The sequence below is a fragment of the Columba livia genome, chromosome Z (assembly GCF_036013475.1).
Source record: "Columba livia isolate bColLiv1 breed racing homer chromosome Z, bColLiv1.pat.W.v2, whole genome shotgun sequence".
Classification (NCBI taxonomy): domain Eukaryota; kingdom Metazoa; phylum Chordata; class Aves; order Columbiformes; family Columbidae; genus Columba; species Columba livia.
The window spans coordinates 26,407,931-26,432,280 of NC_088642.1; the positions used below are offsets into that span (position 1 = coordinate 26,407,931).

Consider the following 24,350-nt stretch of genomic DNA (forward strand, 5'->3'; position numbering starts at 1 on the left):
GCATGGCCAATGACATATAAGTTCCAGGTCCTGTGATTTATCCTCCTCCAGTACACATAAATTAGTGTGCGTAGATGGAATCCTTTCACTTCAACTAAAGTATATAATGTAAAATAATTTTAGCTGACAGATTTTTTTCTTCACCTGCTTTTAAAAATTAATTTACAAGTCATTATGATTTTATTCAGCATTAAACCCACATATATATATCCATAGACATTCTCCACTCATCTATCTGGCAAAAATTACAACAGGAAACAGCTGAATAGGAACTATAGTGCATTTCCTTATTAAATCTCTGCATTCAACAGGCAAAACTATGCCTAATAATAAATACTGAATGAGAATAGAATGGATGCATGTATAGATCATGGGTCTGATCAAAGCACATAGGCTTTACTGAAGCTCACAGTTATGTGCTTTCATTCCTCAGTTCCTTTTATATATGGATAGGATCTGACCTTTCCTTTAGACTGGCCAGCAGTGTTTAAGTTGTCTGTTCAAATAATTTCACTGGAGTCTTTTGAACTGCTAAAACTATAGCAGAAACTATTTGTAAGAATACAGAACTTGCAACGACTTTTGTTTAATTATATTCTTAATGCAAAGAGTTTAATATTCAAATTGGGAAGAATAAAAGTTTGAAAAAACGCATTTGTCCAAACCTGAAATTTAACATGGTGTTCCATGTAATCCAGGGAAATAAGAGACAACATATTATTCTACCATATTTCCCAGCAGAGTTAAACATCAAAATACCTTCCCCTGCAGTTTATACAAAGGCCAGACACAGAGGCAAATGCACAAACTATGACATTAGCCATACTGGAGCTATTAATGGAATAAATGTAGCAGTCAAAGACCCTCTGAAGATAAAAGCATCGCTCTTTCTCGTCTCTGGAACTTTGCCCAAATCACAGTCATATTTTCATATTTGTCAGCTTTTTTTTTTCCTGTAATCAAAGAGTTTCCTTCATAATAGTAAATAAAAATTAAGTGTTCCTTCCGTGCTTCAAAGTAAAACAGTTTCAGGAATGATGCACACAGTACAGTGTGCATCTTTCTAAGGAAAGATTTAGTGCTTCATTTTCAATTTAAGAATTTGTATTGCTTCAGGGTTAAAAACACTGGGACATGTAATCACACAGAAATTAATTTCTTACAAATGAACTAGTTGCTTTTCCTATTATCTAGCTCTAAGTTTGAGAACGGTCGTATTTACTAATTAATACTCAGAGGCTTTATAATGTAAACATATGTGGAGTAAATCTAAGTCTTGCACAGTCGACAGTAAAATCATGTTAAAAACTTCGACTTAGCATGTTAACAAAACTTGGCCTTAAAATCCTCTCTGTAGGAAAAGTAACTGAGCTAGAAAGGACAGTTATGTCAATCATTGATTTGACAGACTGACAGTTACATCAGTTATGACAATTTCAGGTCTTACAGACAATTCACAGTGTTTCTGTACAAATCTCAGCTATTATTGTTTGAACTAGAACCAAACTTCAAGCAAGATATCTTGTCTGGTTTTAAAAATTGCAGAAGTTTTAACATGGGAACAAGTCACCGCAGAACAAAGAGTTACTATATATCAGAACATCATGCCAACAATTTGTGCACTTACCCTGGCCCATGACAAATTCAAGATACTTTACATCCTCTGAGAACTAAGCTCATTCAAATTGCTTTGTGTTTGCTGAAGGCTAAGTGGGCATGGACTATCATCATGAATGAGCTTACATGTAGTAAGTTCCTATTCCATCGCAACTGTTTGTTCTTTTCTGAAGCCCTTACTGGAGTAAGGGAAATTATTTCTGCATTTAACTCCCTCAGCATCACAATTAAGATCCCTTTCTATTCAAAATCTTCCATGTATTTACTTACAGATTACAGTACAGTCATTTCCGAATGTTTTATTTGACTAAGTAAGAGACATAGCTTCTTATCTTAACTAAGAGCAAGGGATTTTGCTTTATCTCAAATCAGACACTCTAACGACTGTAAAAAGTTGGCTCAGGATCTGTTAGAAATGAGGACACAAACTACTAGAAAGTATTCAGACCTATGAAGACAATGCCTTCTTTAGCTGAACTGGGAATGGCAGTTACAGACTTTAGTATTCAAAGTAAGCCTTGCTGTCATCACTGCCCAAGGAAGTCTGCTGTCTTAAGGCAACGCTGAACCATCAGAGAGAAGATAGAAATGCCAAAGCTACAAACCTCATCTCACTTTGTCTGTGCCACGTTTCATCTTACCATGACTGCACATCAAGTGAAATAATGTGCTTAAGTGGTATTCCTCATTTTCTAACTAACCTCTCTGCTAAAAGAAATAAAAGAAAAAAAAGAAAAAAAAAGTTTTGCTGGCATATAGGAGATCTTCAAATCTCTTTTGAATTCCATTTCCACATACTGCAACAGTGAGCTATTTTCCGTCCTCCCACTCTCACCCAGAAGCAATGTCTGCTTGTCACTTAGATAGCTGCTCAAGAGAGATATAAGTAGTAACAAGTTGTTGATTTCAATATTTAATTTATTGCCAAGAGTAAAAGCAATAAGCAAAATTCTATTTGACTATGAGCAGTCAGTAGATTAAATAATACCACCACAAACAAGCCTATACCCTTTAAGTTGTAACTTAACCACACCTACTTGCTCTTCTGCTTTATGCTGCAAGCCTTTACATAATGAATGTCTAATGAAGCTCCAGCTGCTCTACACTGGTCTGGATATCCCGATCACTTGACATAACACAGTTGAACTGTTTCTTTTTATGCTAAATCTACAATTCTCTTTTATTATTAGCAAATTTGGAGAATACTTAGTGATACACCGTGACTGAGGCTGTTCAAGTAGGCATACAGACGTCATTAGCACACACTTCTTTTGAGGCCTGCAGTCTGAGTCTGAGCTACAGGGGTGAAAGGACGTCGCACATCTCAGAAGACTTGCAGTACGTACCCATGTGTGCAGATACAGCACTTGGAGGGCAGGTATCCTGCATTTTGAAAGGCTTTATCCATTGTTATGCACCTCTTTCAATGTCAGAGCTCCTGTCAGGGAGGTGCAATGTCAACTATCCTCATAAGCTGGGACTATTTATAGCTACAAGTAATTATTTTTTCAATTTATTTCAAAGTCATAATTGTGTCTCAGATCTAACACAGTAAAAAACAGCATTTAAAAACTTTTTTTTCATGTTTTCCAAAATTTGTATCGGGTAATACATGTTATTTTTGGTCCGAACTCAAGTAACATGTATTTCAAAGTTCAAACCATTCTTGTTAGGTGTGTCTTTCAATGATAATTTTACATTCTGTAACAAGCATGACTCTTCTGAGCTGAAGTATCGTTCAACCACAGTGTTCTCTCTGAAGTTCACAACAATGTGTTAAATTGCTTTTACAGCTACCTGAACTAAATCTAAGAACTTTGCAAAACAAATATTTGAGAAACCATGAATATGAGCAAATATGTATAAAAAGTTTTCAATCTGTAGAAATTTTCTGCAGATCTGGTATGAAGGCAAATTCAGCATTGCTAACAGCACAGAACTCTCAGTGTGGTTGTAGGAAAAAAGCCTCAAGATCCACAAAATCTTTACAAGCTCTTCTAATTCCAGCAATAAACTCGGTAAGATAAAAATAGGGGCAATGAGAGAACTGAAGTGCAATATTGATGGAACATTGCCAGGAGCTGCTCTCCTTTAAATAGAGATCTTTTTCTTGAGCTCCCCTGTTGCTCACTGTTAGAATAAACTGCCTAGACAAGTTCCAAGCCTTCAGGTGTTCCATAGGCCAAAGTCAATATTTTAAATACCACTCCAAGAACACCAACAGCATTATTAACTTACGATTTTATCATGAGTCTTAGGATATTTGTTGATTTTTTTTTCTTCACACCCAGTTTCCAGAGTCATGCAATGACAAGAAAAACTCATCTGTTGTATTAAATGAAAAGGGTTGTTTTAGACAGAGCCACTTAAGCAAGCAGGCTACCATGTTCCTTATCAGCTTTGGGTTATGAAGGGGGGGTTAAAATAGAGTTCAATACAACATGTGTCGCAAATAGCTAATAACAGGCAGACAAAAGAAGTCTGCACTACATAGTGCTCTACTCTCAAGTCTTCTACAAAAATACAGATGGAAAAATGTTTTTTGGCCGTTGATGCTACTTGATCATTGCCAACAGTTAGGAATCTAGCAGGATTCATAGCTCAAATTTTCTGGTAGTTTTCCCTAAACTAGAACCACTATTTTCTTTCTTATCTTTGGACTGAGCTTCTGCCAGCCAACTTACTTTTGTGCATCAACCAGTTCTCAAAAATACAGTGACAGACTGCTCAGACCATCATAAAAGAAAAAAGCTCATGTTGATAGGATTATGACAGCAACAAGCCTGTAGCTCTCTATTCCTGTTGGATTTTGATGCCAGGAGACTTCCCCTAAGAGAAAAGAACTTCTTCAAACTCCCTGGGAGAATCTTTTGCAGGAAAGGAACATTTGAAATCAGATTTGCCCACTGAATCAACAGTACTAAAAGTCTGTTCAAATGCTGTAACAAACACATGAAGTGCAGCACAGCCAAGTAACTTTACTTTATAAATCATATCATTTTCATTTCCTGAATTTATAACCACAGTGATGCAATAATGGAAACTTTTGTATGTTTCTAAGTTAGATGACCTACAATCGTTCCCTACAGTAAGCACTAGTAATTTCTGACTATTAAAATAATTGTTGTTTTCTATTTCTATGGTTTCCTTAAAGTGGTAAACCAGTTTTCTATTTAACAAACGGTATTATATTGGCAATAAGACTTCTTGCCTTAGCCAACGGTATTGGATGTGATTAATTTCTAACATTCTTTTTGCAAGTCAAAATAAACATCTATTCAGCTTTCTTTGTTGGCCATCTCAACATTCTAAGCAGGCTAGCCTTCTAATAAATGCACGTTGGTTGTCCCTAATTAATTTTTTTTTCCTTTTTAAAATGTTTGAATTATATCCAGTTAGATTCTAACCCTTTAAATTCTCTTTCATCTAAGGTTTATTCCCAATTATTATATTTCAATTAAATTACAATCCCACATTATATTTTAAATTAAACTTTCAACTAAAACAGACTGTTCAGACTTACAATAAAAATCATTGCTGTAGCAAATAACGATGGGAAAAATGAAGACACCCGTTAGAAATCTCTATATACAAAGTACTGTATGATAGGATCAGAACTTAAGACACTGCCACATCTGATTAAGAAAGCTAGTATGTAAGGTTCTAGAATATTTACAGAGATTGCTTTGGGATATTATTTTGTAATTCCCCACTACTTGTTAAGTTACTCTCATCTCAGTATTCTTGTTCTGGTTAGAGGTAGATGTTAATTTGCTCTCTCAGCTTCTGCCATAGATACCCCAAATATGTAATTAGCAAAACTGCTCAAAAGATGCCTTGCAGATTTTCTCAAAGAGAGTTCCTCTGAAGGAGAACAAACCCGTGTTTTTGTAGAATAACAGTCAAACTAGCTGTGCAAGGTTGGATCATACTCTGCACAGTGCTAACTAATATTCACGCATCTGCTTCACACCTTCAATGCAGTAGCTGCTTTCCAGACACTTGAGACGGGCAGTCTGTTATCTTTCAGACAGCAGATCAAACTAGATGTGCCATCTAAGCAAAACAACCACAGAATGGCTGGCTGGAAGTAACAACCACACTATGAGGCTCGATGGATGAGACGCAATGAAGAAATTCCATCTATACAATCTGCTTCATCCATTTCTTTTCATAATTAACTTTAATCTTTGCATCCTATGTCTCATACTTAATTTGTTTAATTGGCTGCAGTCTTGAATGGCCTCCAGCTGTCTAGACCACTGAACTAAGAATGCAATCCTGCACTAGCTCAAAGTACACTGCCCCAATTTTTCCTCCAAGAGATTTACATGAGCAGTTATTCACACTGCTTTCTAGTTTGTCTTTGTAAGGTACTTCCTGTTCTACTTGTTTTAATTGCCTACCTTTTATTCTATCCAAGAATTACCTGCCTACCAGTGTATTTACCATAAATATACATCTATTTTGCCAACAATTAAGGTTTTTCTTGGTGTGAGTCTTCAACCATTCTTTTCTTTTACTTCACTTACAAGGTATATTTCATGTCCTTCCATGATATTAATTACATTAGTGTTTACATTTGCTCCAGTACAACGAAGTATCTACATCTATCTTTCTCTCTTTCTTTCCTGCATCATATTTTTTCTTTATTATGAGTGCATGTCCCCATGGTATAAGAGTAGAGAATTTTTGCATGTTTCATGAGCTGGCTGGATGGCAGAGCTCAAAAGGTTGTGATCAAAGTCTGGTTGAATACCTGTAGTTAGTGAGGTTCCCCAGGGGTCAGTACTGGGTCCAGTCCTGTTCAACCTGTTCATCAATGACCTGCATGAAGAGACTGAGTGCAACCTCAGCAAGTTTGCTGATGATACCAAACTGGGAGGAATGGCTGACACACCAGAAGGCTGTGCTGCTGTTCAGTGAGACCTGGACAGGCTGGAGGACTGGGCAGAGAAGAACCTAATGAAGTTTAACAAGGGCAAGTGTGGGGTCCTGCACCTGTGAAGGAATAACCCCAGGTACCAGTACAGGTTAGGGGCCGACCTGCTGGAAAGCAGCACCGCAGAGAAGGTCGACAACAGGTTGACAATGTGACCTTGTGGCCAAGAAGGCCAGTGCTATCCTGGAGTGCATTAAGAAGAGTGTGACCAGCAGGTTGAGGGAGGTGATCCTCCCCCTCTGCTCTGCCCTGGTGAGGCCACATCTGGAGTTCTGTGTCCAGTTCTGGGCTTTCCAGTTTAAGAAGGATAAGGAATTACTGGAGGGAGTCCAGCAGAGAGCTAATGAAGATAATTAGAGGCCTAGAGCACCTTTCTTATGAGGAGAGACTGAGAGAGCTGGGTCTGTTCAGCCTGGAGAAGAAAAGGCTGAGAGGGGATCTCATCAATGCTTATAAATGTCTCAAGGGTGGATGTCAAGAGGATGGGACCAGACTCCTTTCAGTGGTGCCCAACAACAGAATGAGGGACAACAGGCACAGACTGAAGCACAGGATGTTCCACCTGAATATGAGGAGAAACCTCTTTACTTTGAGGGTGACAGAGCACTGGAACAGGCTGCCCAGAGAGACTGTGGAATCTCCTTCAGAGATATTCAAAACCTGACTGGACACATTTCTGTGCAATCTGCTCAAGGTGAACCTCCTTTAGCAGGTGGGCTGGACTAGATGATCTCCAGAGGTCCCTTCCAACCCCAACCATTCTGTGGTTCTGTGATTCACCTTAACTTTCCCATGCACAATCTCTGCTGGAAACTTTACAATATGTTATTTTCTGGAGTCAGTTCTCTGTAGTATTTAAATAAATAATTATGTAACCTAGATGTGTAAAAAAATTGATTTTACAACACTCACAGCCATAGCCTTTTTTTCTCAACCAAAACAGAACTTATCACAGCTCCTAAATGCTTTCATGCATTTTTCTACTGTCAAACACAGAAGGTATACTTGTGCTGTGTACCTGTGGGGTGCATGGACCAACATTCTCACGGCTTCACAATTTACATCAACCAATAGTTTCTTTGAAATGCCAGTCCGTGAACTCTTAGAAAAGGTTCTGTGATAAGGATCTAAAACAAATTAGTTGTCTTCCTCTCTCTTTTCAGCAGAAAGGAGGCTTGATGCACTTCATTTATCTGACTCTATCCCCATAGTAATTTGGCAGAGGACATGTGGCTTCAACATATTAAACCTCTGAGTCTCAAGAAAATGAACAAGTGCGCAAAGGACTGTAATCCCATTAATGGGCCCACTCTCTAAAATAATGCAGCCAAGATCCAAACCTCATTAGAAACTGGAGAATCCACAGAGGGATGTAACAGTGTACACACTTTAAATATGAAAAATCCCCAGATAATCCTCAGATCAACTGTAAGACTCAAGTCCATTAGAAGTCTGTACCTTATGAAATGTTTCCTTCAAGGGTTTTTCTCATCTTCTCATTTTTAATGTAGCATCTGCAGATTGCTCATCTTCCTTTCCTGTTTCCAACTTTTTTGTCTGCTAATGTGTTTTTTAACAATTTTAAAGTTTGTTTTCTTGGGTTTGCATATCCATGAAGAGAGTCAACCTTCTGTATGTCTCTCCTTCCATTATTAAGCAGTAATACCTCAATTGAGTTTTTAATCAGTTTTCCTTCTGCTTGTTTTTCCCTTTTGAAGGTATCAGCCAGATCTCTATATATCTCTTCCCCCCCATCTCCCCACAAGTTAGTACTTCAGTTTTATCTACACTTTCATACTTCCCAATTACATCTACCAGATCTAAAATCTACACTTACATGTCCCAGAAAGCCCATCATATTTTCTTCCACATTTTTCTTTCTATTTGATCCTTCCCACTTTTCCACCATCTCCATATATTATCAACATCTTTTGGACAGCCTGTAAAGGGATTACTCACTTTCATGACATTGTTGTTTCTACATACTTAAAAGTACAAGCTTACCACATGTTAATTGTGCAATCCTCCCCCCCTCAGTTTTAGTCATATCTTTCTTCTTTCTTAAGCCTCTGCATAAAGCTATTTCCTCTTTACATTTTACATGTTCTCCTGACTAATTTTTTCAGCTAAAAAATTCAGACACTACCAGTAAATAAAACTAAGAAGACATGTCTCAAATCTGTTCAGTAAGAAAAGTTCAACTTCAGTCCAATACTATATCCAGATGTAAATTATTCTAGGGAGGTGAACAGCGTGGAGAGACTATTTTTAAAAGAAATAGTGACTGCAAACATCCTGGCCCCAATAACGAAGGTGGACGTGTAAATCTAAGCACAGTTCTGAATAAGATCAACTAAAATGCATAAGAGAACGTAGATCATTTGTACCTGGTCATTAATAACATCTGAGCCTCTGTAGGAAGAAAGGCTTTTGAGCCTCATGTTATCCACTAGGAAAATAATCCTCAAACTTCCAGAAGTTTACCACTTACTTTCTGAGTGCCAGTCTTTAGTTATCAATATAATCCGTTAACAAAAAAAGTAAATAGAAATAGTAACAATTTAAAAAGCAAAATCCCTCCAATCAACACATAGATGACAGGGGACAAAGTACTGGCATGCAAACATCTGAGGCTCTACTTTTGTATAAAAACATCACACTTGAGATTTTAGAAAAACGAAAAGCTATTTCAACTGTAAAGATTAAAAAACTGTAAAAAGTTCAACGTGTGACCATGGCATTATTGGTAAAATAGTAAATAAAATACAAACTACAAAGCTCAGTACAATTTGTAGTAGTAGCAAATGGTTTTGTAATAATTAGGAATACTGAAACAGAAGTTAAAGTAGCAGACAGATACAATATTTATCTCAGACTACAATGAAATGTCATTTAAATTAACACATTGCAAGAGAGAAAGAAGATATAACTCTGTATTGCATTAAAAAAATGTGCCTATATTCAATAGCAATTCCATTCACAGTATTTGATGTGCACATTAAATACATCTGTAATGGCACAGTCCTTTCCTAGAAAAGTATCTTGCAGAGGAAGAGTAGGAATTTAAATCTGAAGTCTCAAAGTGAAACTATAATAGTACTTATAATTCCTGACTAAATATTAAGCCATTTAATATACAACAAATCTAAACCTGTTGATTTGAGGAAACAAACAAACAAACAAACAAAAGCTGCAATTACTTAAGGAAGCAAACATACAAAATGTAAGATTACCAGACTGCAGCACTACTAGGGCATGTAAGCAAGAATGGATACCTGTATTTCAAGAACATAGTTGGTGATGAGATATGAATTTCCTATGGTTTCAAGGGAATCAACTGGGTACAGAGTGAAGGAAGCTGCAAAAACTAAAGGTAGCATACACAAGAGCGCCCACACACTGGAAGAGCTTACCTGCCTGTAGTTAAAAATCAAAAGCAGTTTCAACACATAAAACATTGTTTGCCTACAAGTCCTTATAGTTCAAATATTACTACCACACTTTGAATTTCCTCTGAATCAGGGGCTGACTATCAGTGGCTGCTTTTCAAGATTCAGAACATTGTTTAGTTTAGGTAATTTTCATATATTTTCAAGGCATCCTCATCCCTGGGGAAACATTGCCAAGTATACTAGTAAATATAGCATTTAGCCTCTCTACCATAAGGAAATATGGACCAAATCTAAATGCATAGCTGATAGAAGTAAATCAGAGCTAGAAATTATACCACCAAGCTTAGAGCTAATAGAAAAGATAAATAGTTGAAAATTGTGCATATTCTCAGGAGCTAGTACTATATACCTATACTTTTTTTTTTTTTTTCCGATTTAACACCCTGGCAATTACTTCAGGCCTTTGTAGGCTTAACTTAAGCTAGTACACACTTGTACCCAACAGAGTATTCTCCCTCCCCCCCTTCCTCTTTCCTTCCTTCTTTCCTTCCTTCCTTTCCTTCCTTCCCCAATATCTATTGAAATCAACAGTATAAACCAAAAAACAGTTTCCAGATAGCACATTGGAAGAAAATAATCTGCAGTAATTACTAGTAGCATTACTTTAGCACAGCTCAAGATAATTAATTGCTATCAGTTTTAGTTGTTTTTGAAGAGCTGAAAGTAGCTAGAAAAACAGTATGATGCATTTATTATGAACAGAAAGGACATAATCATCACTCTCCAGTCTTTACAGGGGACTGTTTTGCCAAGTCTCTTTCTATGACGCTAAAGTGGACACAAAAATTAGAGAATAACCCTCTACCTGCTAATATCATACCTTGTTTGAAAAATATGCACGTCATAGTAACTCAAGGTGGTGGGTGTAGATTGTTCTACAGACAGATAATGCCTATGGCCATCATAAGAAGCTGGCATTTACATCTAAATTCTAAATTCTCTGACATATGCTTTTATTTTGAGTTTCCCCCCGCCCCCAATTCAAGGCACTGGCAACAGAAATTCAATCAACAGATTTTTGGCACAGGCATGACAGATCCCACATTACAATGAAAAAAAAAACCTCCCCTAAAACCTGTGTGTGACAATCTCTCTCTGAGACCCATGGAAGTCCAGTGTATCAAAACATGTCAGACTTTTGATATTACTGAATTGAATATGTAAAAACCCTAAAGCGTTGACACGCCAACTAAGACTGCAGTGCACGGGTTTACAGTTCAGACAGATCATTAGATCAGCTGATTTGACAATCTGTATAACAGACGAGGCACTTCAGGTGGCATTTATGTAATCACTACAATGACTCATAACTCGTAACTCATGGACTTCATTCACTGAGAATTCAAACACCTGGAGCTGAAAGATGGGCGCAACACTCCTGTTTCTCTGAGGTACAATCAGGTACTATCCAAAAGTAAGTGTTAGGCATCAGAAGGCTGGAAGAGAAACTGCAGGGAAGATGGAAGCAAAGTTATTTAACATATTTTCGTTAACGTTAGCATCTCAAGTCAGCTTAGAGTACACACACAAAGCCATACTTTAGGTTGCCATGGTAACAAGCATCAGATTAGAAAATTTTCACCAGATGTAGTTTTTTATTTCAACTGAAAAAAAGGAAGGTCATGACTGTCATGAATTCTCTTGTGTATTCTCAACATCAAATAAACAGAAAGCCAGGTCTGTTGACACTCTTGAGGGCAGAGAGGCCCTGCAGAGGGATCTGGACAAATTGCAGAACTGGGCAATCATCAGCTGCATGAAGTTTAACAAGGGCAAGTGCTGGATTTTGCACCTGGGACACAGCAACCCGGGCTGTACATACAGGCTGGGGGATGAGATGCTGGAAAGCAGCTCCACAGAGAAGGATCTGAGGGTTCTGGTCAATGGCAAGTTGAACATGAGCCAACAGTGTGCCCTGGCAGCCAAGAGGGCAACCGTGTCCTGGGTGTGTCGAGCACAACATTGCCAGCCGGGCAGGGAGGTGATTGTCCCGCTCTGCTCCGCACTGGTGCGGCCTCATCTGGAGCACTGTGTGCAGTTCTGGGCAACACAGGATAAAAAGGATATAAAGCTACTGGAGAGCATCCAGAAGAGGGCTATGAAGTCGGTGAAGGGTTTGGAGAGGAAGCCGTATGAGGAGTGGCTAAAGTCACTTGGTTTGTTCAGCCTGGAGGAGACTGATGGGAGACTTCATGGCAGCTGCAGCTTCCTCACAAGGGGAGGGGGAGGGGCAGGTGCTGGTCCCTTCTCTCTGGTGACCAACGACAGAACTTGAAGGAATGGTGGGAAGATGTGCCGGCGAGGTTTATGTTCGACATTAGGAAAAGGTTCTTCCCCCATTGGGTGGTGGAGCACTGGAACAGGCTCCCCAGAGAGGCGTCACAGCCCCAAGAAGAGACTGGACAACAGTAACAGGAGTTGGACTCAATCCTTGCGGGTCCCTTCCAACTCAGGACATTCAATGATTCTGGGTCAGAAAATACATTTAAAGCGTGGGCTATGTACATGAATAACCCGCACATTTATCCCAAAGTACTTCACAAACAAACTGCTATTGTATCACAAGAACAGAAAAGGGAGAGATGAGCACATAGAGGCCTCTTTCAGTGCACACACATTAACCAGAAAACCTTCTTGAAGCTGCAAGAAAAATGGACTAGGATAAAAGGCATATCTGAGAAAAGTGTTCTGCTTGTAGATGGCTCCTTTCATTAACTGAAATGGTGGCTTGGATCAGCAGCAAACTGCTGAGTATAAGCACGTCACTAAAAGACAAAAAGAAAAGGTGCTAAGGCCAATGTCCTCTACTGAGCATACAACTGCTTCACTGCCATTTTTCTCAAGCTTGGTGGAAGCGTGCGGCTTTTTAGCTCATCTCATCATGCGATCACCCAAGGAGACGAATACGCTTCTAGGTACGCTTCCAGGGTCATAACACTAAAATGAGAAAGATGTGAAGAATAGTATTTGTCACACCACCCCAACTTGCACATTTAAAACACTAAAAAAAAAACCAAACAAAAAAACCCAGTAATTTTGGTTAAGTTTCAGCTTTTTAGAATATCATAAAATAAATCTGTAAGCCTTTCCAACACTCTCCAGGCAATTTTGAACCCATCAGGAGTTGTGGTATCACCCAAGCACGTTTGCATTGTGGCAGTCAGTGTGTCAATGCTTACAGGATCTAAAACCATTCAGAAATCCTTTGTGAAAAAATACCCACAACAAAACCCCCTAATTCACCTATCTTCACCTTGCTTATTTATTTGAAGCAACTCAAAATTCTTGGGACATCCTGTTTCCCAATAATCAGGACTGAAAATAGCAATGTTTATACTCATGCAGTATTTTAACCTCAAGTTTTAAACTCAGAGCTTATCAAAGTGCTCTAATAGCACTTTTGCCACTTGTCCAGCTTGGAATTCTTCGTGTCTGTTATTTTTTGTGCAACTGAGGACAGTTCTGGACATGTTTTTGTCGTTTTTCGCACAGCTTAAAAGGGAAGTAACTACCATACAAGGACCAATAAAACAAATAAAAATAGCAAAAGAAACACAAACTGACTGGAAGACAAGTAATCATATTTACAAATAATACTGATAATTAGATGCTAAGAGTGCTGACTAACACATAGTTAGATACCTCTCATTTATTTGCAAGTTTCAGTGCTACTTTACATCTACTAAGGGTAAGAAACTTAAGTAAGCACACAGACAGGTTAAGTAGATAGACAAGTGAATATCCGCACTAGGGCAAGATCAGTTCAGGGGCATAAGAAGTAGGTAATCGAGCATAATTATACAGACAGCATTCCTATCATGATAAAAGGATACAAAAGCCCCGCATCTTGACAAAATGAATCCTGCAAAATGTTAATTATATTAATAAAAAACTCTTCTGAGCATCTTTACACTTCGGGCAAAAGGACAAGACCAAAAACCTACTTTCAGTACCACATTTTAGATCTTTAAAAAACCCCAGTATTTAAGTAACATAAGCGTTACTTGTATCAGTTGTACATAAAAGTATCTTCTTGACGTAGAAATTAATTCTAGAAATAGCTGACTGGCTCCTCCTTTCTACACTATGCTCTTTAGATCTGATTTACTCCATTTGCAATCGTGGGCTTAAATTCCAAGAGTACATTTTCTATGCTCTGTCATGAAATACTAGCCCACTGAAGCTAAACTCTAATCTGAGCATTACTATCAAAGAAACAAGGGTAACTTAAAATTCAGTAAGATAAAAGAGGAGACATGAAATCTAAAGTACTAGTAGTTAAAACTCAGGCTGGAACTTGAAAGATTAAGTACGATCTTTTGTTGCTGTCCAGCTATCAGAGAACCTGCACATTCCCTGAGATCTTTTGCAAACTGTGTCAAGTGACCAACTGAATTTGGGTAATACAAATGTCAAAATACAAGCTAGGTTTGTGTTGATACCGTAGAGTTAAAAGGAAATGCAAGAGAAAAAAACCCCACAACTTATTTTATTATAAGGACAAGAAGACGCAACACTGAGTACATATGAGGAATAAATCTGTTGAGTAAGGTGACATTTTTACATAGTCACTTTTCAAAGTAGAACTACATTTTAAGGGCTTTTGCATATGTTTTACCTAGAGACCTCTGTGATGAAGTGCCAATATCAACTTCCCTTTCTCTTTAGTTGCCAGTTTTATTTGATTTCTTTCTTCAGATATGTGCCAACCAGTTTCAACTTGTTTCACAACATTTTTTTAAAATCAGCTGCCTTGCTGGAATGTTGAACTGATGCGTGTGTGGGAGTCTTTATAATACATGCAAAAGTATATTAAAGCAATATAAAGGGTCTGTTTTAAGTCTATAGAGGCAAAGAAATTAAGCATTAAGGCAAAATACTGGAGCAGACACCTCTTTACATATCATAACACCTTACAAAAACAACCACCTAACTTGCATAGAAATTGTTAAGTGGAAGTGCTCTGTTCATTTAGTACAGCTGTGGTTGATATGGTTGAACTGCAGGACTAATGGAATATCACAAGCCACATTATTCTTAATGGAAGGAGTAGTATTTGCAAAATATTTCATCCTTGAATATCATAACATGTAATAAAATTATTCAGTGCAATATATTTCATGATTACATATATTTGTGTACCAAAGTGAAGTTATTTCTAGCCAAATTATTCAATAAAATGTTAATGACATGAGTGTAATCAAGCAAAAGATTAAGACCAGGATGTCAGATTTGGATATACTATTAAAGGAATCAAAGCAGCACCCTGATCTGGAGAAGCATCAAGGTTTCTCATTTCCTAATGAAGTCACCTTCACACACAAAAGCTTGCCTGTTTCAGGCCCAGACCTCTAAGTTGTCATTAGTAGCAATTAGAAATCCCTTAGGAAATTTCAGTTGTGTTATCTGACCTTTATGTTACCTTGTGACTAAAAAAAGCTACAGGATGAGAACAGACCCTCACATAAACGTAATGATAGAGACAGCTCCCCAATAGCACACACCTCTACCTAACACTGGTGGAGTAAATTCTTGTACTTACAATATACACTACTTTGTAGCTCCCACAGGGACAAACCGTGGAGTTTCATAAAACATTAAAAAACAAATATTAAGGTGTTCCTTCTGAAAGCCTTTTGTGCTTAACTGGATTTCTTTTTGACAGCTGATAAAATACCAAATTCCTGTTGTTGTTACCAGTAGACACTGAGAGAGAAGAGCTACCGATAAGTTTTGGGGATAACTTGTAAGGTTTTACAGCTATAACAGTCACTTTAGGGTTATCAGCATCATTTTGATAAAGAGCAGCTATTTGTCTTAGTCCTATCTCTTGCTCAGGTGTAACTTCTAGTCTGCTACTACAGGAACAAGATGGTTTGCAAAACTAAGTGGAAACACACTGAGGGTTTTTTTTCCCCTCATATAGAGAGAACTGTTCAGAAGAAATTTATTCTTCACTTCCAGGTCTCTTTGTGCCACATGTCTGTCATCTCAGTATTTTCACTGCCTCTGAAGCATGGTCAGATTCTTGTGATCTTCTCTAATGCCTCTAATTTCTCAATTTTTCTTCAATGTATCTTCTGCAATAGCTTTCTGAAAGAATGAGTGCCAATTCTTTTGTTGCTTTAAAAGAACTGCCCCAGTGTTCACAGGAAAAGTGAATAAAAAAGCCACCGATAGCTCCTGCTTGGTCTTGACTTTTGGACAATCACCACTGAGTTCATCACCCTGAACTCTTTAATGATTTTCTGGGGGCTGGGAGGGCAGGAGAGTCCTCGTGTTTTGGGATTTTTTTTATTTTTTTTTTTTTTTTAAATGATGGCTTTATTTTTTCCACTATGTGAAAGAAATTAACTTATTTAAATTTAACTCTTTCAGTAAGTAGAAAGCATCTTGTATCAAAGACATTTTAAGAGTCCTCCAACTCAGTAATTGTGTTTGTCTTTGCCTGCCTCACTAGAAGAGAGAATTTGAGGGGATATAAATGATGTTTAAGCTTGTCTAAACCTTACTGAAGTCACATGGACAAAAGAAAAAGGTAGTCTGTGGATATATTTTTTCCTGTTCTCTTTTTGGCATTGTTTGGCTTTTCCTGTCAGTCACTCAACAGTGAATCCAAAAAGTAGTAACTTGAGCAGTACTTCAGCAGAAGTTCATAGGAAGGTCTCAGGGGACGCAAACCAACTAGTAGTTGGCCCGCACTGGCCCTTCGTGCTTACATACCTGTCTTTTTGTAAAACATATAAAGTTCCCTCAAACAGTCCTTACTGATTGTAGACACTGACCTAGCAAGTTGAGAAGACAATATGCCAATAAATGAAGAACTAGCCATAAAAAGTTGTCTCTGCTCATATATTATAGTAACACTCTCTAGACCGTTATCTTTACACACCTGAATACTCAAAAAGCCATAAAATAGCTTAAAAATAAGAGGAATTCCTGCAATATTATACACCCATTCAGATTCCACATACTTTTTGACATTGCTTGTCTGTATTGACCCAGGGCTGACCTTTTACATGTCTGTTTATGTGCTTTTGGTAAACCTTGGTAGTATTTGATGACTGTGGCCCGATGGAGCTTGGACCCACCCACAGAAACAACCAACTTACCAGGCACTCACCCACCAGCACAGATATTAGAAGGTAACTCTGCCATTCCACAAAACAAGCCTCCTTTTTGTTAGTTTATTGTAACTCGATAAAAAAATACTTCACCATCCCAGTTTAAGACTTATTCCTCTGATAATTATGTTTTCTTTGACCAGCAATGTGACCACTCACCAGTGCTAAGAGTAACTGAAGCCACATTCAGCCTCTCTGCTGTTGAAATACAATGTCTAGTGCAGCTTTAAAGCATCTCTTCCAGTAGCAATATCTAATCCTCAGTCAAATCAACAGCCTTCATTATGGCTATTTTACTAACATTACTGTAAAGGATAGAGCTATGACAAAAAAGAGATCCCATACATGAGAATTCAAAAGCACGTCTGATATAACAGGAAGGAAGATTTAATATACACTACACTCTTGATAATCAGAGTTATATTTATGTCAGAGCTATCAATGTGTGAAGATATTAATAAAAAAACAGCTTCTGGGTTTGACGTTCTAATGCAATGAATTGGAATCAATGAATGAATTTACATTGAAACGGTGAGTTTTGTTTTTGTAACTACAGATTTCTTTTCAAATTTACATTTTTTCTTTGCAATAGTGTGAAATACTTACATCCATGTATGCTTAATACTATGTCACATAAAAATATACCCATTTAAATGACAGAATGAAAAAGGAGAGAAATAAAAAACTCAAAAGATTTCATGACATGCAGATAATTTTCATTTTCAAATTTGTATTTCTGCCCTCAAAATACCTAGTTTATGTTCTAAGTTACATAAGCAAAACTAGATGTATTAAGATCTTATTTCACACTTTATTCTATGGAACTCAGAAATGAATTCGGGAATCAGTGACTTGCTTTTTCTTAGTGAATACAAAACACTTCCCACTTGCTTCCATGGATATCTGATTTTGACTCTTTAAAAATAAAACCACTTCTAGTTTCAGCAGAAGACGTTAGGCACTCAGAATAGGTCAGGTATCTAAAGCAATATACTTATTTTTTAATACTTTGGTCGTTTTTATTAAAACATTTTTTGTTATCCAAGTGGCAAACACACTGAACAACAGACTGGATTCTTGAGGGTCACACACACACAAAAAAAGGGCTGCACAATGTATTTTGCTAAAAAAGGAAATATTTGAGATGGTTGGAGGGGAAGAACCTCCAGCAAGAATAGGAGTCAACAACAGATGGTAGATAAAGGAGGAAATAATCCATAAAACCTATATGTATAAACAAAATAAGACATACTTTTCCATGCAGAAGCTCGTAACACTTTTCCTACTAGACAAAACATTGGCATTTTAGCTCTGGTGGAAAATTAACAAAACCAAACCAAACAGAACAAGCCTGAGACGGAAGTGCTAAGCACAGCCTGGATTCAGTGCCTGGCCTGCAAGCAGCACACATGTAAAAGAAAGAGGTTACTTTCCACTGAACAACAGTATCTTGGAAACACATCCTCAAAGTTAGAGTCAAATGATAAAATTTTAATAAAAAGCCTTTACCTATATCCTTATGAACATAACTGATAACTCAAAAAGTTGTGGAAATATTCCTGTCAGGTGCTAACAAATGAAATGAGAAGAAACAGAGACAGTATGCCTGAGGACTCCAGACCTGATGAGACCTTTGCTGTACTGCAGACATCGGCTAAAACAAAAAAAAGTTCCCTAAACTCTCCTAACAGATCCCACTACTTACCACTCTGTGCTATTTCAGTTTCAAAACTCAAAATAAATGACTGAACACATCATATTTGGTAATTTGGTGAATAAAAGATTCAGGACAGCACTAAGTGGAGTCTGAAAGTCCTACTCCTATTTTTCACTGATAGTGTAGCAAATTTTAAACATATTTTAAATAAATATTCTTTGGTTTTCAAAGACAGACAAATTATTTTTCGGCAGGCTCCAAACGATCATTTAAAAAATATTTTGGCTAGTGGATTAAAATAGTGTCCCCATAATAATACGAGCACTTCCTTTTTAAGGAAAGCCCATCGGCTGCAGCAAAGACAGGCAACAAAGTGCAGTTTAGAAGGAGGAGCAGGGCGGGTTGCAGTCTGCCTGGCCGCCACTGCAGACACCCCTGGAGAAGGCAGGGGCGTATGGGAAATACTACCCTTGTCAAGGTGGAAGGACCAGGACATTTAGGGTAAAGCTTTTTCAAAAAAGAGACAAAACTGGTAAACAACGATTATGTAAGATAACTAGAGACCGGCATAACTCTCCCGGCTTCTCCGGGACAGAGGTGGGGGATACGCTGAACTGAAAAGGGGAAGGTAAACATAATTCAAAGGAGAAATGCGCCTCTTCTCCGTCCAGCTTTCAGTCGAAGCCTGGAGACAGGTATGGCTGAATCACTGAGCTTGCAAGGATGGGAATGTCAGTGGCTTGCCAATCATGCTGGAGACAATAGACAATCTTGGTCACAATATCCACTAACACACCCTGAAATAAATTACAGAAAATCTAAAATAACTTTTAAAAATCAAAAGAGCCAAAGAATGATACAGTCACTAACATCAGACAAGTGTCCACAATTTCAAGACATATCATACAGGAAAATTTGCAATAGCAATAATACAAATTCTACATAAAAACAAAGCCAGATCCCCCAGCTTGCACACCTGTATGAGAACCAAGACCATCATCTCACAGTTCCCCATCAAAACAATCCAGCCTGGATCAAGACAAAGTCATGTAAGAATCCGTTTAAATGAAGAACACTCCTTCCCAACTTGGAAAAGAAACAATTTAATGTTACAGAAGAAACAAGTGGTTTCCTAAGTAGCTGAATGAGTAAAACTCAGTTTCTTGTAAAACACAGATTTGTGTCCTGCACTGATTCTTTGCTGTTGATCGTGGAGTGAACTTGTTTTTCAGGAGAGTGCTCAGAGATGTTGAAGTTGGACAAGACTCAAAAGTTATTGCTAGTAGGGCACACAGGCTGGCAGACACATGCAGAAAACACCATCACATGGGCTTTGTTTTCTTAGGAAACCATGTTCAAAAACAATTCCACAAAGGATATTTATTTTAAAGGAAAATCTCACTTGTGACATTAATAACAATAATAAAGAAAGAAATATCATGTAAGGACTTCTTTGATAATGAGAATTCTCATTACATTCCTGAGATAAATATCCAAAAGCCTGTTTTAGGGATTAGGAAATTTGAAGTTAAAAAACCCTGCTGTGATTTTCTAAGGCATGAAGAATGAAATAACAGGAATAGAGGAAGCATAACTGCTGTTGTAACCCAGAACCCAACTCTCTTAAATTAACTTGTCTGAAACGGAAAATCTCCTCCCTGTACTAAGTTAAAAAGGATTGTATAGGTTCAGAGAGGAAAGCAAAATTATACCTATCACTGAACATATTTTACTTGATAATGATCATGCACTATCTAGTGTAGAACTGTGGGAACATCAAACAGTATTGTCAGAAGGTAGAATTTATTTATTTTATTTTTTTCCAGTGAGTTCCAACATTTGAAAATTTTATAACAGCTAATTCAAAAACTGAGACTGTGGGAGTCTTGGCTACAAAATTACTATTCCCAAGTGGTTTGAAAAAGTTGTCAGTTTTAGTTTTTTAGGTTTCAAACTGTAACATTTCAATTATTATTTGAATACATTTGTTTCATCTTCAATATGATCTTAATGCAGAGAACATTAGAACAATCTTTTCAATATAAAATGAAAGAAAATACTGAGCTTTTCAACAATTGTACCATTAAAACTGCCATGTACTCACAACACATTTCTGTTTCAACAAAAGTTGGGGTTTTCCTTTTTCTTTTTCTTTTCTTTTTTTTTTTTAACAAAGAACTGTTTCAACATCATAACTTGAGGGACTTTTTCAACTTTATCCAAGATGAAAGCAACCCAAGTTTCTTAACCACCATACCCCAACATGGCAGTCAAGATGGAAAAACAAACAGTACATAGTAGGTGCAATGTACCAACCAAAAAGACCTCCAGTAGCATGTTCACAGGTACAATTAATCCAGAAGCTGCAAACACACTATTCTTAGAGCATATAGCGATATGTTTAGGCATGGCTCACTAGTTGCCCAATTAATATGTTAAAAAGTCTCACCAACAAAATAGTTGACAGAAGAAAGTAATATGTTAAGACTGGCAAAATATAGATAGCCATTGATTTCAATTATTAATAATCTAAGAGATATTTAATATTGTTCAAGGTTAAATCCATTTCCTTCTTGTTCACAAGAATGAAAAGAAGTTTGTACTAAAAACACAGATTATTGTTTTTTCATCTTAAAAATAAGTCAGATACTTTTGGCAAAGATAGTAGCCATTAGGAGAGAGGATGTGCCAACATAAACATAGGCAAGCTCAAGACACTACTGTAGCAATAAGAAACTCTAAAATACAGAAATAAGATAAGGAATTATCCAGTAGTTACAATCTGAAGAAGTTGTGGGGGGAGAGGAGAACAAAGACCTATATAGATTTGGAGATGGCATCACCATCCTCCTAGCAGGAGGGGAGGCAATCACTCACTAGTAAGAGCTAGAGTAACTCCAATGATTTTGGTGGACATCTCACCATGTGGTCACAGCTTCGTTTTTCCTGCTCCTCATGGCAAATGCCATTATACCAGCAATTTCCGTCTGACTATGCTTCACACATACACTCCACAGAACCTAGATCCACATAGTGAAAATGTGAGAATTTAGGTTTCTTACAAAATGTCATAAGAAATGTACCACCTCATGTGTTTAGCAACTTGATCGACGCTCACTTAGCATTATTGTTCTTCTGCACTGGAAATGAGACTCAATCTTATGTTAAGAAAAGTTTATGGGCTGATTTTCTAAAGCAAGCAGCTTGCAACTTAAGACAGCTCAGAAATGCATACTCAAGACAAAAGGATTAATAAAGTCCAAAGATTCAGATAAGTTACGTACTTTTGGCACAAGGATTAGGTGTATTAGAAAGTACTCAAAAGGACTTCAGTCACTTATTTTCTCAAGTAAGATCAATTTATAGTATTAAACACATCTGCCCTAGTATCTTTAGTAACTATGTTTACACAACAAGCATGGTCTGTCACAGAATATGATAAAACTACTATTACTTATTCAAGGATCTGAATTATTCAGGAAATTATATGGGGCCAAACAGTATTATATAGTTTTTCATAAGTGTTTATGGCAGAACTTCAACTACTTTCCTGTTAATGATGTGTCCAGAGTTTTTTCTTTCTATGTTTATCTTAAAAGCTTTGATTTTCACAAATTAGAAACACGTGACAATGACTTCTGCACACTGCCAGAAGCTAAATGCAGTCTTTATAATGAGCAAGATTAATATTAACTTATGTCCCAGTAAATCAGCTAGATTCACAAAATAAAGTTCCCACAACCAGAGTTGCAAATACTAAAGCCTTTATCAAATAGTCATTCACAGCCCTAACAGCCAGAGAATACCTATTCTATAAAACACTCAACACAGTATTTTTTTCAAGTTCAAAGTCTGATCGAATAGCAAGTGCTTGCTTTCTTACCAACAGGTCAATACTACGACCTCTTCAGCTTAACCAAATAGTTCCTTCACTGGAGGATGTTGGGCCCTAAGGATTTTTGTACTTGTTTGAAACACCACAAAGCTAAGTCTGCTCTTAAAGAATACCATAAATAATAGTTAAGCTTTAATCCCCACATGAATAACACTAAATAAAATTTTATTAAACCTCCTAAATTCACAGAGTAGTCCCTGGCATAATCTAGGGTGTCTTGATTGACACAGAGATTCAAATTTTCACTGCATGCAAAACCCATTATAAATTACATTTTAGAAACACACACCCATTATATCAGATCCACACATAATTCTGCATACAGGCAAACAGTGTCATGAGGATATCTGCATGTAACATTTTAGGAGAAGAATTAACATTTACTGTGTTCAGGCCTGCTGACTGTGCTCATCTCGGACTTCCTATCAATGCAAAAAGCTCTCCCCAAATCAGCTTTTCCTTCAGAAAATGACCTTTTATTTCATGTCTCCAACTCAAACTATACACACACACACACATGAAGTTCGATGTGCAGCATGTTTAAAATATGATGTATATAGGACATCTCAGAGAACACGGGCACTACAGAAGGTCATGTGGGTGGTTCTTGGACTCACTCCTAAGTTTTGCTGAGTTGCCTATAGACAATGAAAAAGCAAGTGCATGCGATTATGTGTGTGCAAGGGTGGTGAGGGAAAAAATTCATTACAGTCTGCCAGACTGTCCTGGTTTTGCTAAAAACAAGTTTCTCTTTTAGTGAATTTGCCTGTCAGCTAAAGCCTTCATATAACTGCATTTTCCTGGAGAACCAGACACACGTTTTGGTAAACATAGCAATGGAATGCAAACTTCCTGATAAGCATGGATGGACATCTCGCGAGAGGGGCGACGAGAAACAAGTGACCAAGAAACTGACCAACTGTGTATAACATTCCATTCACGTGAATACTTCATATAAAAGTGGGAGATCACAAGGATCTCATCCCTTTTTTCCTTTTTCCTTATGGCCGACATTAGGAGAGGACCTCGCTAGTCATCCCTGCGAACTGAGGCCTAGTGACAGACTGAATCCAGCTCCGGTTGGCTGCAGAGTCTAATCCGGGACTTCGGGTGCCGGCTCTGCAGTTGCTGAGACTTTCAAGATTGGTTTTGTATATTTTGTATTATTTTCTCTATTCTTATTAGTAGCATTAGTAAAACATTGTTAATTTTTCCAACTCTCTTCTCTCTGTTCCTCTTTCTCTCCCGATCACCTGTCCTGAGTGGGAAGCGGGGGAGAGGGAGGCAGGAGAAAGGGGGAAGTGGGGGGGAGAGGGGGTTAACAATACATCTGCTAGGGTTTTATTGTCACCCTGCAATCTTAACCCTCGACAGATAATTGGCACCCAATGTGGGGCAAGAGAAAGGGGTAAATTTGAAGATTTTTGGCTTTTCTACTGCTCTGACGTACCTTTCAGTTTTCTTGGCACGGTGCCAACTCATAGAGTTGTGATACTCACACGTCTGTTTGCTTTGGATATTATTTAGTTGTATTAAGGCAAAGTGAATTACACTGATTTAAAGATGTTATGGCATAAGTTGTACCAGTTATTTTCTACATTGTGCTCATTGATTCCATATCTGTGTTGGGCCTTCTTTTTAAATCGAAGTATTCATTATATAA

At 37.5% G+C, this 24,350-nt stretch overlaps 1 protein-coding gene across 4 annotated transcripts in view; it reads right to left on the reverse strand.

Moving 5' to 3' along the window:
- Nucleotides 1-24,350, reverse strand: part of ARL15 (ADP ribosylation factor like GTPase 15) — a 234,539-nt gene that overhangs the window by 34,151 nt on the left and 176,038 nt on the right. The window contains exon 8 of one of the 4 annotated variants that reach the window (XM_065045203.1): nt 1-19,589. This exon is cut by the window's left edge and continues 12,068 nt beyond it. The exons of the other annotated variants lie outside the window; for them this stretch is intronic. Within the exon in view, the coding sequence (XP_064901275.1) occupies nt 19,467-19,589 (123 nt within the window). The 3' untranslated portion in view covers nt 1-19,466. The remainder of the gene's footprint in view (nt 19,590-24,350) is intronic. 4 annotated transcript variants of the gene reach the window in all.